Genomic DNA, 17,847 nt, shown 5'->3' with positions numbered 1-17,847 from the left:
AATCAAACCAAGAGTATTACTCCCTCTAGTTGCCTCCCGAACATGCTGATGTAGAAAACAATCATCCAATAAATCCACCAAAGCCTTGCTAGTGTGTGAGTGAACAAACCACAAAATCTGGGAAATTAAAATCCCCCATTATAAGACTCTGATTTACTGGCCCACTCTATTTCCCTGTACAGTTTCTTATACTCATCAGAGTCATTAGGCCTATAGCACACTCCTACTCTCAATTTTGATCTCCCAATGCTTATGTCACACCAAACTGACTCGACACTGCACTGTCCAGCGATGTCGACTGGCTTCACTTCCTTGGATTTTATGTATTTCTTAACTAATAGCATAACCCCTCCTGCCTTCCTATCCTGTCTATCCTTTCTGTAGACATTGTACTTCCCAAATTCCAGTTCTGCATTCCTTATATCTGTGTGACACCACGTCTCTGATATCCAAACAATATTTGCCTTTGATGTTTTGAGCAATACCTCAAATTCATAAAATTTATTTACCAAACTCCTAGCATTGGGGTACACACAAGTATACATGCACCTGTTCCTATTCTTAGCTACCCTAACACAACCCATGTGTTTACTTGTACTGCAATGACTCCCAGCAGTCTCTGAAATACCCTGCATCTTGTTTTCCAGGCTGCTGCTCATTCCAATAGAAGCAGTGCAAGAATCACTTTCACCTCTGCCAGTGGCTACTGTTAATCTATTAGTCCTTGTATCCCCCCAATCTAGCAGTTTTCCGACCCACCTAACACTGCCTCGATAGCATCAGCAAACATTCTTGCACCCTTTCTATTTAAGTGTATCCCATCCCTGTAGAAGCAGTCTCTCCTGTTAACAAGTACAGACCAGGCTGAAAAAAATTCTACCCCCTTTAGCCTTGCACAACCTTTCCAGGGCCGAATTGGTCGACGGGGCTCTCATCATATACTCCCGCCTATCGCGTCTGGGCAGAATTGCAGACACTTTCAAATTCAACCCTAATTCACGGCTTTTTTTCAACAGCGACCTGTACTTGTTAAGTAATTCCGCCGGTCTCCTACTCTTAATATCATTAGTGCCAACGTGTACAACTATATCACCTTTTGTGCCCTTAAAAGATGATATCCGCTCTACAATGTCATCAACCTTTGCCCCTGGTCCTGTTCCACCTATCCTTTTTACAAAGCATGTTTCCTGTTTCCCTGACAATAGAGTCACCAACAACTAATTCCTTTGGGACCAGCGCATTCTGCCTTGGGAGCTGTCACTGTGTTGCATGATGACCAAGTGCAAGCTCTGGCATTGGAGTGGGCAGCTGAGAGCTTGATGGGCCCCTCACTTTTAATCCTTCGAGGGCATCCACCCTGTCCTTCAAGCTCTCATATAGGCCCATAACAACGCTGAGTTGTCGTCTGATTTCCTTACACTCCTTGCATCGCGCACACACAAAGACATCCCCTATGGCAGTATCGTGTCCCGTACCCGACTGCTCCACAAACATCAAGCAAGTAGTGTATTTTAAAAGGCTGTGATTCAGAGGGCAACTGCCCCCCTCAGTTCTCCTCTGAGCCACAGCACTCCCATTAGCTTGAGCCTTTTGCTTTGCTGCACTGGTTTGAGTCATGATTTCGATTTAATTTCAATAAAATTTCAATTTCAGTACAAAATTAAAACCCTAAACTTGTATCCCAACACAGTTATAACACTATATTTATGTTTCAGTATTGAGTGTTATCTACAAAATCGCTTTATATAACTTCCGTATCAAGTTAAGTATTAATTATTTATTTTTCTAATTATTTATGTTACGTAACCTAAGTCGTTATATGTATAGTTAAAAGTACAATTTAATTGACAATGAAGTCCAACAAGATTAATAGATTTTACTGATTAATTGACAATATCATGTACTATACTATACTATATTAAGCTTATGCTGTCTAGTTCGAGATATTTTGTATCGCGTTACAATGGCGGCAATTTACAAACGGTCAACACATGGATTTGATACCCTTACCGATACTAAGTAATATCTACAAAATCTCTATCTAAGTTACTTTAAACTAAGTATCGTAAATAGGAATATAAAACTACTCTAGAAAATAAGTTAATATGCCAATTTAAGCTAATAAAACAGAAAATAAATCAGAAAAAACTTCTCTGTTTCAGGAGCGGCAAAAAGCTACGTCTGCACAGGCTACCCTCGTGCTCAATCCTCACCATCATCCTTCACAACGAGTTACCATGTATTGCACTACCTTGAATAAGGAACGCTTCACTAATAGAGAAGACTATTGCCACTTATTCTCGGTGGGCACCACCACCCAGATGGCATCATTTCAAAGCTAGTTGGCTTTTCATCGGTGGGTGCCTTTCACACTACAATCTTAGTTTTTCTTAGAAGTATTATAGATGTAGAATCTTAAACTCTTAAAATATAATGCCTTGTTGTATTTAGTTTATTTAAAGAAATACGTTACATATGGAAATCAAGAATGGTTCCACGTGGTCATGTTAGTACGTGACCACAATTAAACAGAAGTTGGTTTTACCACAGTAAAACAAGCTTCTGTTACATATTTTTGTTTGTTACGTATTACCATGTAACCTGCATCTCTCTTCTCCCATTGGCTGAATAAATATCATTAGGAGGAAAATTATTTTAATGTATAGAAAGAAAAATACAATAAAATAAAAGTAAAATAAAATAGAATATTTATACTACTTCCATTCCCACTTCCCACAAAATAACCATCAAATTCTGCTTTGAACTTAGTGAGACTCAATGACTCTGCCATGTTGGGTGATTGTCATGAGATTCAGTACCATTATTTCCTGAGATTTTAGATCTGTGCCTCAACTACAGAGGAAAACAGATCTCACTCATTTTACTCAACCCCTTTAGTACCTGAACACATCATTCAGATCTCCCCTTAAATGTTTAGATGTCAAATTTTGTAGTCCATGACTTCTAAGCTGTTCCTCAGATGTGCATCAATTTGCATTCATCACTAATTTGGGCCCCCTTCTTTGAACCCTCTCCAGAAGTTCTAGGTCTATTTTAGGTGCAGTCCCCAGACCTTAATAAATGCCATCTAGCCATCATTTTGTATAAAGATAGTGATGTTTTTCTCACTACTAGCAAAGTTTCTATAAAGTCATGGATGTGAAATTGTACCTTTCTAGCCATCTGAAGTTAGATTATATCTAACTTCAGGATTTCGGTTTTCCAAATGCGTAACCTTATTTTTAGAAGCATTAAACTCTAGTTTCCATTTTTTGGACCATATATGCAACCGATTCAAATATTTTTTGAAGCAACATGGCCTGGCTCAAATTGCTAATCACCCTTCTACCTTCAAATCAACTTGGGCAGCTTCCCTTGAATATTGTCATCAACATCGGTTATGAAAATTAGGAATAAGAGGACACCCAATGCTGGGCCTTGAAGGAATCCACTTGTTGGTCCTACAGGGTTCAGTGTTGGATCCTCTCCTAGAAGACTGACCATTTATGACTACTCCCTGTCTCCTACTTATCAGTCTGCAATCCATCCGTTTTCTCCAGTAACTCCAATTTATATAACGGCTTTCCACGAGGAACAGTATCAAAAGCTTTACTAAAGTCTAGATATATAATGTCAAAATTGTTACCTGCATCCACTTGTTTAAAGACTATCATTTGTTAAGGGGAGGTCATCTCAGATTGGTCAGGCATGATATCCTCTTAATGAATCCATGCTAGTATCTATTCAAGATATCATCTTGACAAGAATGGCTCTCTCTGGTTCTATGCTATGTCTTTCTTATGAAATATGTTCCCTGTTATCTGTGATCGATACAACTGTGAATTACCAAGAAGGTGGACTTCATCATGGATGTAATGCAGTTCTTAAATGAAAACATTTTAAGAAAGCTGGAGTAGTCAGTGTAGTACCCTTTGATGGCTTCCAAGGTTAGCCAGTCTTTCTCCATGTTTATACTGTCTATACTTCTGCTACATTACTGGGGAAGCCACATTTACCAACCTTGTTAAACATAAACAAAGAAAAAAAGAAAAAAAATACTAACTTGCTATTAAACAAACTGCATTATGCAGTCACTTTTTGTTCAGCTGGAATAAATTTCTATAGTTGCTTGTGGAATTTTTTTACCCCTTATTCTCTGTATAATGGCAAATCCTTAGAAAAAAAATTTTTTTTCCCCTTGACTTACTCAAATTTTTCTACTATGATCCATTTTTTATTTATAAAATTTTTGACATGGAATCTGTATTCTTTATTTTTCATCTACAGTTTAAAATTACTCTTAAAAGAGCTACAAACAAAATAAATGTATATATACAAGGTTTACCTCTTGTACATACCTGTGTGTCCAGTAAGGGCTTGAAAAGGAGTAGCTGTTTCACAGTCTGTTATAAATATTTTATTATCTCCAGCTCCCCCACTTATCAACAAATTAGATCTGTTACTAAGATCTTCCATGAAACAAATATCTCTAACTGTACCTGAATGCATTGTGAGCTCAGCTTCATTTTCTAAGAGAAATAAATAAAGAAAAAATAACACAAGCATATAATATTAATGACTTACTAACTAAATAATAATTTTATCATAAATATATCAAGGTATGCTTATTCCTTCAACAATTTATTTATTGTTGTTATTTATTCTTTTAATCTGTATATCACAGGATATACAGGACTTAACGTCCTGTATATCCTGTGCTTAGAGGGGACCAGGTATCCTGTGTGTTATCAGACACTCAGTCTAAAACACTGGTGGATCCAATATCTTTCTATTACAGAAGATTTAGGAGAAGTCCGGTTGGCCTGCCTCCCTAAAATCCATTCATGCACACCTTCTCGATGGTAAGCCCTGTTACATCACTTAGGTGGCAACAAATGTGTAGAGTGGTTCTCTGCAAGACGCCTGGTCAGCGTGAAGAGGAAAAGACCAAACCCTCCAGCATATGACAGCACGACAAAACAAATGGCCCTCAGTCCCCTGCAGCTTTCACTCCCCCTCTTACGGCAGCGAGAGGATCAGAGTGCAAGCAGAGGGTGCTAAGAATCTCTGGGTACAACCAGGCTGCCATGCACGGAAACTGAACTTGGCCTGTTACAACGTAAGATCACTCATCGGTGAAGACAGGATATTAGAGCTGGAAAAGGAATTAGAAAATGTGAATTGGAATATCATCGGTTTGGCTGAAACAAGAAGAAGAAATGAATCACTTATAAGTTTATCAAGTGGAAATCTGCTGTACACCAATGAAAACAGTGAAAGGAGTGAAGGTGGAGTTGAGTTTCTGGTCCATAAAGATTTAAAAAACAACATTTTGGAATTCAAAAGTACATAACCAAGGGTGTCAAGACTGATACTCAAGATTTCTAAGAGGTACAAGCTAAAGGTTATAATGATTTATGCACCAACATCGAGCCATGATGATGAAGAGGTTGAAGAAATGTACACCGAAATTGAGAGTCTTCTAGATGAGGAGAAAACCCACTACACTATTATTATGAGGGACTTCAATGCTAAGGTTGGAAAAAGATAAAACAGCGCGCAGAAAGGGGAACTATAGGTTTGTTTGTTTGTTTGTTATTTGGTTTTTAGGAGCATTAGCAACTAAGGCCATATTGCTCCGGGAATATGCGGTGATCATTCCCTGACCTTTCCACATCCTCCGTATTTGGTAGTGACGGGCTCGAACCCCAGTCTAATCAAGAAGCGTGTGTTACGCACTGCTGCTCCTTCCCACCTGGCTATGGAGGCGCCTGGGAACTATAGGAAATTTTGGAATTGGTGAAAGAAATGAAAGAGGCGAAAGACTTGTGGAATTTGCAGAATCTCAAGGATTGTCAGTAATGAACACTTTTTTCAAGAAAAGGGTGAACAGAAAGTGGACATGGAGGAGTCCAAATGGATTAACAACTAATGAAATCGACTTCATCCTCACTAACAGAAGATATATTGTGAATGATGTTACCATCCTGAAGTGATCACAGAATGGTAAGATGCACACTTGATATAGATGTAGGAAAGGAAAAAACTGACTCAAGTAAATAATACAAAGGTCTTTGAGATAACAGAAGAGGAGAAAAAGCAGTATGTACTGGAACTTAAGAACAAGTTTGAGCTTCTGCAGACTGCTCAGGACCAAGATATCGATGAGGAATATTACAACTTTCTGAAAGTGATAAAGCCCAAGAAACCTATAGGGAAAAAGAAATCCAAAGAAGAAAAAATTAGTCAAGAAACACTTGTTATGATGAACTGAAGGTGAAAAATGAAGAGCACGATAAACACTGACAAGAAGAAAATTGAGTATACTGAGTTATGCAAAGCCATTAGAAAGAGACTCAGAGAGGACATAAGAAGATTTAACACAAGAAAAGTAGAACAAGCATTAAGAGAAAACAAAGGCTTTAAATCAGCAGCCATGAGCAGTAATACAGAAAGACAAATGATACTGAAACTGAAGAATAGCGATAGTGTACTTATAAACAGCAGAGAAGGCATAATTCAAATAACATAAGACTACTATAAAGAATTATACAAGGAGTGAGGAAATGATGCCAGCAGTGCGGAAGACAGATTGCAAATTAGCAACACATACGACATACCGGATATTCTTCCTGATGAGGTAGAACATGCATTGAAGAAAATGAAGAATCAGAAAGCTCCGGAGGAAGATGAAGTTACTGTAGAGTTGTTAAAATTGGGAGGAAGAGACATAACACAAAAACTGGCAAGGCTCTTCACAAAGTGCATTAGACAAGGTGTGACGGCTAAGCAGTGGAATAATGCAATCATAGTTTTGCTGCATAAGAAAGGAGATAAATCAGAAATTGAAAATTATAGACCAATTAGCTTGTTATCCCACATTTACAAGTTGTTCACAAGGGTCACTACTAACAGATTAGAAAGAATACTTGATGAGAATCAACCGAAAGAACAAGCTGGCTTTAGAACAAGATTCTCAACTATGGATCACCTTTACGTAATATCAAAGCTAATGGAGAAAGCAAATGAATATAAAACACCATTATGCCTGGCATTTGTGGATTATGAAAAGGCATTTGACTCCATACAGCATAAGGCAATGTTTCGGGCATTGGAAAGACAAGGCATAGATACCCCACATATTATGATTTTGAAGAAAATATATGAGAATGCTACTCCTTTATTAGACTAGACAAAGACAGTAGGAAATTTAAAATCGAGAAAGGAGTTCGACAAGGAGACACAATATCTCCAAAGCTGTTTACTGCTGCCCTTGAGGAAGCTTTCAGAAGATTAGACTGGTCACAGAAAGGATCAATCTGAATGGAGTGTACCTAAACCATTTACGATTTGCATATGACATTGTGGTCATAAGCCACGATCCCAAAGAATTAGAGGAAAATCTTAATCAGTTATTATTATTATTATCATCCATATGATGCAAGGAAGCCTTGTGTGTAAATTCTGCAACACAGAATGCAGTTATATGGCAATCATAGCATGGAATTTTTAAGGGAAAATATTGTGACATAGTCACAAAGGAAATGATGCAAAAAAATAATTTTCACATGGTATATTTAGGTTTCTTTAAAGTTTTTGATACTTTTCCACACAAAAGATTGGGTACAAATTGCAGCAATGTGGACTAGGGGCAAGTTACTGCTATGAATAAGGGATGGTTGAGTGGCAGTAGATATTCAGAGAGAGAGGTTATTAATGACCACTGTTATTCACTGACTAATATTATTAGTGAATTCCCTTAGGGGTTCAGTGCTGAGCCACTTATTGTTTTCAATAATAAACAATATTGATAAGAGAATATAAAGTTTACTGATGATACAAAATCAATGCTATACAGGAATTTTGTCAGCAGGGACAAGGAAGTGATTACCTGAGTTTATATAAACTTGCTTCCTTGCATCCTTTGCCACTACTAATACTAACACTAAGGTAATGATTAAGCTGCACCTTGAGTGCTGCATACAGGTCTGGAAGCCTAGATTTTATGATGTGGATCTGTTGGAATGGGTGCAGAGTAGTGCAACAAGATGAGTGAGTGACATAAAAGTAATTATCAACGTGAAAAAATGGAGTCAGTGGTTAAAGAAACAATGCAGAATGCAGTTATATGGCAATCATAGCATGGATATTTCACTATGAAAGACTTTAGTTCAGAAAACTGCAGTGCCTTGAAACTAAGGAACTTGAAAGGAGACCTAACTGAAGTGTTTAAGGCTTTAAATGGATTGAGTAAAGTAAATGTTGATGGCATTCTTATTCTTTTTCAGATGACACGTATAAGGGAACATAAATATAAATTGAAAGATGGTTGCAGGACAGATATTTGAAAATTTGCTTTCAGCCAGAGAGTAATTGATTTTTGGGATAAATATCCATCTGGTAGTGTGCAAATGAATAGTTTGAATAAATTTACGGGAGGATTAAAAAAATTAGAGATGGACAAGTGATGTGGGTAGTTGTTTATTTATTTATTTTTTTGTGATGCTGTATAAACTATAAGGACACTGTATATGTCCTTATATCATTTGCAATTACTAATACTAGGTATAGATATCATACCTCATTGCCTCTGACATTAGGATGCTATGATTAATTATTAATGTGTTTGAATTTGTAATGGGCAGTACACATCTTTAACATTTAAAAAACTGTTTTGGAATATTTTAGTAACTGAAATAAGCTAAACTGAATTTGGAATAACCAGAATTCTTTGAGCAATTTTTTTCAAGTACTGAAGACTTTTAAAAGAAGAATGTGTGAAGACTATTCATATTAAAAAGAGGTCCCAAAATGTTTTTCACAATGGCAGAATTGTTGAAATAGGTGTATAGCATCACACATTTTGACGTCTAAGTTCTGATATGTTTATTAAAAAATCAGTCTCATTGTTTTATAGTTGCATTTCATAATGGGCAATGAACTTGAGCCCACTCTGTGATCTTAGAATACAAAAGTTAATGATGCAAGCAGATGATACTCGTCTCTCCAAACAAGAAATTCTAGACAATCCTCTCCTCCCTCCCACTTTATGAAAACTGATGCTAATTTCTAAGTGTTTATCAATCTGTGATCACAGCAGTTTGTTATTGATGGGCATTCTGTGTCACGCGATGAAACTATGTATATTCAGTGAAAATAATATTGCACACCTCACTGGCAATGTGACATCTCGTGAGCCAAACATTAGAACTTCTCCTGAAGAAGACCATGAAATTTCCATATGACTGACTTCACCAGTAATGATGGGAATAGTTGGAACTGCTACCACATAGTCAAGACCTGAAACCTAAAATTTTTATCCTAAAAATTTCAGGACCTAAAATATTGGTCCTGAAAGGGATGCTTCGCTAGGATTCTGTTGTTATTTATTATTATTATTTTTTTTTTGGGCCAAAGGAACTAAGGCTATGAGGTGCAAGTATACTATGGCTATAAATTACACATATTCTATTGTTTTGCTAGATGAAAAACCTGAGTTTTGGTGTGGAGGGGAATTCAGCTCTCATGCAATGGACTAACTTCATCATGGTATGAAAAGAAAACTCAAATGTTTATCCTGCCTTCATAGGATTTGAACTCAAGGACTTTTCCAGACTGTGTGGAAGGACAGCAGTTGTAACCACTTTGCTACCTGTGATTATTGTTTCGGATGTCTTACAAACCTAATAATGAAATGTAGCAGCAATGGATGCACTAATGCAAGGTAAACTAAGTGAATATGAAGCTTCACTTTTGGATTGGTAGGAAGTTTAAAAGTACAGTTCCATTTTTTTTAAGGCACCTTAAACTGATGTGTAACATGTCCATTATCTTCACCATGTCTATTTGTCTGCCTGTGGCTCTGGATGCTAAGCAATTTTCCTGTGACCGCACAATAAACAGCGATCTATAGAGCTTTCCATTGAATACATATTACCGTTTATTTAGCTTGCATTTAGTGACTTTTTACTTTCTTCTGAAAAGCTCTTTATTTTACAAGTAGTAAGTGATGGAAAGGAAATCCACTGTTTTTATTTTTTTGTCTTTACTAACTTCACTAATCTAATAGCAGCTTAGTCACCCGAGGGGCACTGCTTCTGCCTCCAAGTGGCAGGGCCAGAAACCTTGGCAGAAAAGTCCTCTCTCCAAGGGCCGAAAGGAGCAAACACAGACTATACCAACACTCCACATTACGGGTCCATGGAGCCATCTCAATTGACAAGACAATAGGATAGAGCCCTTCTGTTGCCAAACAGCAAAAGAACAGGGCCAAAAAAAGTGGCCACACCTTCTCATCCTACATTCACTGATTGCAAAGCCGATTAACAGCTTTTCTCCATTTCTAATCCAGAAATGGCTTGGAAAATATTGCTGGTCCACCAAAAATGTTCAATTTAAATCAGGGCAGTTGCTTTGTGAAACCACACATCACAGGCACTCTGAACTACTCAAAATGACTACATTTGTAGGAACACCCATAAAAGTGTCTCCCCATGCTACACTAAATACAAGTCAAGGAGTCATAGCTGAGTGGGAGCTAATGAATGTTACCCATGAACAAACTGCACAGGAACTGTCCGATCAAAATGTCATTCAGGCTATAATTCTTCCCAAAAGAGTGGTTCACTTGTTCCAATGAGAAATATTATACTTGCTTTTAATTCACCAAATCCACCAATAACTGTTAAAGCAGGATATTTATATTGCCATGTTCAACTATACATAGTGAACTCAATCAGGCATTTTAATTGCCAAAGTTTGGGCACTTGCAGATAGCATGTCAAGAGGGAGCAGTATTAGCCTGCTCAAGGTTCAAAGAACACATCCATACTGAATGCTCTGCTCAATCTCTTTACAATGTAATATCATATACTTGGATTTCAGGAGGGCTTTTTATACTGTTGCACATAAAAGACTGCTGTACAAACTGGTACAATGTGCATTAAGGGCAAGTTACTGCTATGGATAAAGAGAAGGTTGAGTGGGAGAAGACAGAGTGTGGTTATCAATGGGCACTGCTGTTAGCATTAGCATTAGTAGAGGCATTTGATGCAAGAAAGCAAGCTTATGCAGCATCAGCCAAAAAAAAAAAAAAAAAAAAAAAATGAACATGGATGTGTTCTGTTTGTGGACTAATGTTATTAGTGGAGTTCCCCAGGGATCAATGCTGCGTCCATTGTTGTTTTCAATATTTATGAATGATATTGATGAAGGTAAATCAGGCTTAATGTCTAAGTTTGCAGATGATATGAAGGTTGGCAGAATGGTTAATTACAGTCATCAGGGTGAGCTACAGCAATGAGATCTAGGAAAATTGGGTTGATGGGCTGAGAAATGGCAGTTGAAGTTTAACATTCACAAATGAAAGGTACTGCATATAAGAATCAGTAATCCCAGATTAACATACCAACTGTGTGGTACTATACACAGCATAGTGGAAAATAAAAAAGATCTGGGGTAATTGTGTAGTTAGATATGACATTTTCTGAGGAGTGCAGACAGGCTGCTAGGGCAGCTTATGGGGTTTAGTCAATGATATACAGAAACTTTGCAGCAGGGTGAAGGAGATGATTATGCCATTGTACAAGGCTATGGTTAAGTGGTTATCTTGAGCACTGTATACAGGTCTGGACGCCTCACTTTAGGAAGGATGTAGAGCTGCTGGAACAGGTGCAGAGAAGAGCAATCAGAGTGATGAAAGGAACAAAAGGGTGCTTTTACAAAGGCTTCAGTTCTGCAAATTGCAGCATTGAGGGACTAGGCACTTGTGGGGAGATCTGTTAAGGTGTTTAAGGCCTTGAATGGATTGAGTAAGCTATATGTTGATGGCATTCTTCCTCTTGCTGAGACTGCAGCATGTGGGGGCATAAATTCAAGTTGAAGAAGGATAGTTGCAGGACAGATGTGCAGAAGTTTGTCTTCAGTCAACATGCATTTGATTGTTGGAACAACTAGACAAATTCTTGGAGGGTATGGCTGGGTGAAGCGTGCATTTAAAAAAAAAATTTTTTTTCATGTATACTTGCTTTCTTGCATCATTTGCCACTACTAATGCTAAAACTAATGTCCAAACTGCAAAGGTAATCATTCTGTCTACATGAAACGTTGGGATATATGAAAAAGGTACAAAAAGATTCAGAAATACAAAACAGTACATAAAGTTTCTTACATAGAAGCAAAAAGCAAATATTAACACTTACAGCTAAACACACATATGCAGAAACTCTGAAACAGTAGAGACAAAAGACAATTGCAGTTTAAACCAATGTCTCAGTTCCCCCTAACATCTCAATAGTCCACACATAGTGCTAACTGTAACACCAACTACTTCAACACAGTCAGCTTCTAATCAAAAAATCAAAAGGCAAAGAAAAATCTGTAGCTAATAATATGGGCATAGATGAGAAAGAAAATGAGGATGAAATTCTGGAAATATATGCAGAGAAAAAAATAGATATTTGCCCTTTATTCTCCAAAAATAAGAGAAAAATAAAACCTTATCAACATAAGCATATAGCTTCTTGGAAACGAGCAGACAAATTCTAAAACTAAATACAGTAGATTCTCGATTTTCCGGGACAGATGGTAAAAAACAAATCCCAGATAATCGGTTTCCCGGTTAATCCAAAAATACAAAAGTCCCCAACATATGTTTCAGGACTTCTTACTTTGTCGAGTTTTATGTAACTCGGAAATGACTAATAACATATTGCTACTATATTATTATTGACAAGTCTGAATTTCGCCCGATACTTGTTAATGTTTGGCCATTTTGATACATCCTTATTATATATATGATTCCTTAGACATTTAATAGATGTACTGTTTTCAAACTTTTGATTAATTTCAAGTTTTTGTTTAACTGAAAACGCAACTATTTTGCGTTTACTATCATTTTCGTGATTTCTAAACAAAAAAAAAAAAAAAAAAAATTACTATAAAAAAAATTCCAACATCCCTGACATAAATAATGAAACAATTTGTCCTTTTTGTGCTGCAATGGAACACAACAATCAGCGCGACGCACTAAGACTAACTAAACATTTGGTCTCTTTTTCTTTTTTTTTGAGCAGCGGGTGTGAAGACAGCGGGGATTATAAGATAATAGGTACACTAATCTCCCAATGACGACTTATAATGCCATTCATCGCTTATGTACAACTTGCAAAATATCTCTTTATACCTATTCTAGTTATTACTTGAATTTTTTTGATTTCTGGTTGATTTTTTTTATTTTTTATTTGGAGTCTTGAAGTTTCCCGGTTAATCGAGAGTCTGCTGTAATATTGCAATAATATGATGGAGTTGTACACAACATTTGATGACATTCATGACTTGATTAATAAGCATAATCTTGCAGGTATCTATCTCCAAGAAACAACCTTAACCCCACAAGTAAATGTACCCATAGCATTTTATTGATACATTTACTCCACAAGTAAACAGGCAAGTCACTGTTTTGTTGGAAGGTTGTACATCAAATTCTTATTGCACAAGAAGGAAAAGTCAGATCAATCAAATAATTTATATTATCAAATACAACAAAGGCTAATATAGTAAATTCTTTAAAATCTAGCATCCTTGGGGATTGAAAGGTGTCAAATTTTAATATTTTATGGAGACAGAGACACCTAGTGGCTGAGTAGTTTTAAAGGAGCACATATCAATAAACATTAAGCACAAACAACTGAACTTATTTATGTCTTTAAAAATTTATAATAACTACCCTGCCCTTTCATCTGTTTTTGCAGCTTTTAAACTGCATGGATAATGTTGTGATCTGAAATCTCACAAAAGAACAAACTTGCCTTTGTATCGAGTTGTACTTGTATTGTACTACTTTCAACTTTAGTTATAGTAAAACTTTGAAAACTGATTTCATGTCGCACAGCAGCTCACATTGAACAACTTATTTAGAACTGTTTTAAAATACAACATTATCACCTGATGATCACCTGCTAGCTGATGATCCAGTTAGGCCTTTTAGGACTAAATTTGTTCAAAAGATCAGACTGCTCATCAGGCAGTCTGATCTTTTGAACAAATGGCCAATTAACCTTTTGGCAAAGACATCTGTTTGAAAGTAGTGCAATACCAGTGAAACTCATTACAAAGGCAAGTTTGTTACACTGTGAGAATTAAGCCAGTTTCATTATCTATGTTTAGTTTAAATCCTATAGCTGCAAAACAGATTAAGGGAGAAATGACATCCTCTTTTGCATGGATTCTTAACCTACAACCACTCAGTTTTAACTAAGATACTCACATGGTATCTGTGTGATCCCCTGTTTTGTTTTAATTATAAAATATAAATTTTTAGTTTTTTTACTGAATTTAAAATGATCTATTAATTATGGTTTGATAAACCCAATTAAAAAATACTGAACAAAAACAAACAAGAGAAACTAATTAAATAATAATGATAAAGTTTTTATTGGAATTTTTAGAATTTTCAAGGTCATTGATTTCCAAATTGAAGCCCAGGCATTCATGTGGCATCTGGCAGATGCAAAGTGAACATCTCTATTTCTATCAGTGTTCATGTTTAGCTGGCAAAATCAAGCTCTATGGCAAGATAAGATGCTATTTCATACACACCACGTAGGAATGGGAAATTGCCTAGAAGAGAAGTAAATCCTTTTGCTCACCTAGAATTTGTTAAATGTCAAACAAAAATTTAATGTCTTGCAGAATTCTTAGCATATTGAAATGAAAACAGAAAATATTGTATAACCAGTTAGAGAATATTGGTGGCTAAAGGTTCATGGATGGATCTGATTTCATTTACAAATTTAAAAATTAAAACACAGAAAAATTTTAAAAAGTGACACATGTCAGACACCATTAAATATTTTACAATCCAAGTTCTGGATTGTAAATTGTTAATTACTTTTTGTAAAATTTTCCAGATTTTAAAGAATTTCAGATTGTAAAGTGCTGGATTTTACAGAATTTACTATATAACATAATATTAACATTAGGCATGTGGCACATAGTATAAACTAACAGAAAAAACTTGTGTGAATTTTTGTAAATTTAAAAAAAAAATTTGAAAATTTTAGTATTCCTCAAGTATGGTGAAAACAACCAATTGTATCATTAGTTATTTTTTCAGTGGTAAAGTATGGCCATAAAAAATTACATAAAGCTTCATTTTGGAGTAAAAAGTGCAGCTATGTTAATATTCTAGAGAGCTTTTATTTTGGTTTCATTTTCATTTTGACTGACAGTTAACTGCAGTCATGATACTAATCTTTTGGATACCAAGGCTGTCGTTTATAATGTTAATTTTTATTTTATTGTCTAATATAGTGTAAGAATTAAGAATATATTTTTAAAGTTTCCCATTTTCAACAATATCTTGCCCGATAGCAAAATTGAATGAAAACTCATATTTCTAACACTAATGACCCTTTGCTTACCATCAAAATGACAATTCTCAGGATTAAACCGTATCATTTTAATTGTTTTGTCATTAGAACCAGTTGCCAACAGATCTCCAGTAGCATTCCAAGCAAGACAATATATTGATCCCTTGTGATGTTTCTGTTTTTTATATAATATGGTAGGCTGACGAGTCACATGATCTGCTCTAGAAAAAAAAAAATAACGGATTAAAATATTTTTCAACTTTCATGTTTATGAAATTATTTAGCATAAAGTATATGGTATAGTAACATTTTTCATAACGCATCTGTTTAATCTCCTAATCATAGATAACAATTTTCAATGGGAGGGAGGGGGAGTTACAGCAAACCTTGTACAGTATTCATATTTAATAGATGACAGAGCTGCAATGGCTCAATATGTTCTATGTTATATATCAACTAGTTAAGAAAAGGAGGCATTACCTCTGTCATGTCTTGTAGAATACTTCTGTGCTAATACTCGCCAATGTTGAATTCCTCACATTCGTAGACAAATTCAATGATCCACTGACCCCAAAATACATTGAATCACCAACCCAAATCTTTTGAGTGAGAGAAGACAATAAGTCCATACTTTAAAAACAATTTAAATGCCTTGAAACTAATTTAACCAATGAGTCCATTCTTTAAACACTTTAAAAACAAATGTTAAAAAAGTCTTAAATGTTTTAACATTTGTTTTAAAGTGTTTAAAGAATGGAGTCATTGTTTAAATTGGTTTCAAAGTATTCAGATACAGCATGGATTTGTTAAGAGGAAGTCTTGTCTGACAAATTTGATTGGATACTATGATGTGGTTACAAAGGAACTGGAAGGAAAAAAATAATTTTGATATCATGCACTTGGATTTCAGGAAAGCTTTTGACACTGTTGCACATGGAAGACTACTGTACAAATTGGATCAGTATGGTATTAAGGGCAAATTGCTACAATGGACAAAAGGGGGGTTGAGTGGGAGAAGACAGAGAGTGGTAATCAATGGATGCTGCTCTTTGTGGACTAATGTTATTAGTGGAGTCCACCAGGGTTTGGTGTTGGGCCCAATGTTGTTTTGAATATTTATCAATGATATTGATGAAGGTATATCAGGTTTAATATCCAAGTTTGCAGATGATACAAAGATTGGCAGGGTTGTTAATGACAGTAAAGACAGTATGCTACTACAACAGGATCTATAAAAGTTAGGTAGATGGGCTAAGAAGTGGCAACTAAAGTTTAACATTGACAAATGCAAAGTACTGCATATGGGTAGCAGTAACCCAAGAGAAACGTACCAACTGTGTGAGAAATGAAAAAGACCTGGAAGTAATTGTGCAGTCAGATATGAAGTTTTCTGAGCAATGCAGACAGGTTGCCAGAGCAGGTCATAGGGTATTGTCAATGTTATACAGGAATTTTGCTAGTAGGGAAAAGGAGGTGATTATCCCTTTGTATAAGGTTCAAATGGTCAGGCAACACCATGAGTACTGTGTACAGGTCTGGAGGCCTCATTTTAGGAAGGATGTTGAGTTGCTTGAGCATGTGCAAAGTAGGGCAACAAGATTGGTGAGAAGAATGAAGGGGTCCCCTTACCAAGAAAGGCTTAAGTTCTGCAAATTGCAATAACTGGAGACTAGGCACCTGTGAGGTGATCTGATTGAGGTGTTTAAGGCCTTGAATGGGTTGAGCACACTGAATTTCGATGGGATTCTTCTGCTTGCTCAGATTACAAACCCGAGGGGACATAAATTCAAATTGAGGAAAGACAGTTGTAGAATAGATGTGCAGAAATTTGCCTTTGGCCAGCGGGTGGTTAATTGCTGGAACAAACTTTCATCTGTTGTTGTGGGAGTTGATAAATTAAATAAATTCAAGGAGGAACTGGACAAACTTTTAGAGGGAATGGATGTGTGAAATTGTTTTTTTTTTTTTTTTTTGGCTGATGCTTGCTTTCTTGCATCACATGCCTCCATTACTACTGCTACTACTACTACTACATCAAAACCTAGATAAAAATAGAAATAACTCATTACCATGATGAAAAATATTTCTTCTCAGGATTAAAAGTGAACTTTGTAAGGGGGGAGAAGAAAAAATCAGTCTCTAAATACAAGAAATTACTAAAATCGCTGTTTTTAGACAATTTTATAAATTACATAAAATATTTTTCATACACAGAATATTTAATTAATTTTTAATGGTTGAAACACATTATGCTGACAAATGTTAAAGAGGGTAGGGAGTCTTCTGAAAATGAGTTTGCAATCTAGATGGCTCTCAGCTGGTACAAATGATGAAATTGTCTTAAGTATGAACTTTGGAATGAAATAACTAAAGTTTAACTGTTCGTGAAATCACTGAAGAAAAAGACTGGAAAAGTGAAACTCCAAAGACTGGTAATTTTATTACAATAATGTGCTACCACATTTTTTGCTACTTA

The 17,847-nt window shown here is 35.9% G+C and overlaps 1 protein-coding gene across 1 annotated transcript in view; it reads right to left on the bottom strand.

Moving 5' to 3' along the window:
* LOC150089481 (WD repeat-containing protein 47-like) overlaps window positions 1-17,847 on the bottom strand; it is a 279,929-nt gene that overhangs the window by 31,047 nt on the left and 231,035 nt on the right. The window contains exons 6-7 of the mRNA XM_090390001.1: window positions 15,423-15,592; window positions 4,359-4,529 (exon numbers count right to left, since the gene is read on the bottom strand). Coding sequence (XP_090246127.1) covers window positions 4,359-4,529; window positions 15,423-15,592 — 341 coding nt within the window. The remainder of the gene's footprint in view (window positions 1-4,358; window positions 4,530-15,422; window positions 15,593-17,847) is intronic.

The sequence above is a fragment of the Mastigoproctus giganteus genome, chromosome 2, assembly GCF_048544385.1.
Source record: "Mastigoproctus giganteus isolate SK-2022 chromosome 2, ASM4854438v1, whole genome shotgun sequence".
NCBI classification, from domain to species: domain Eukaryota; kingdom Metazoa; phylum Arthropoda; class Arachnida; order Uropygi; family Thelyphonidae; genus Mastigoproctus; species Mastigoproctus giganteus.
This window is presented reverse-complemented; position numbering and strand designations above follow the sequence as displayed.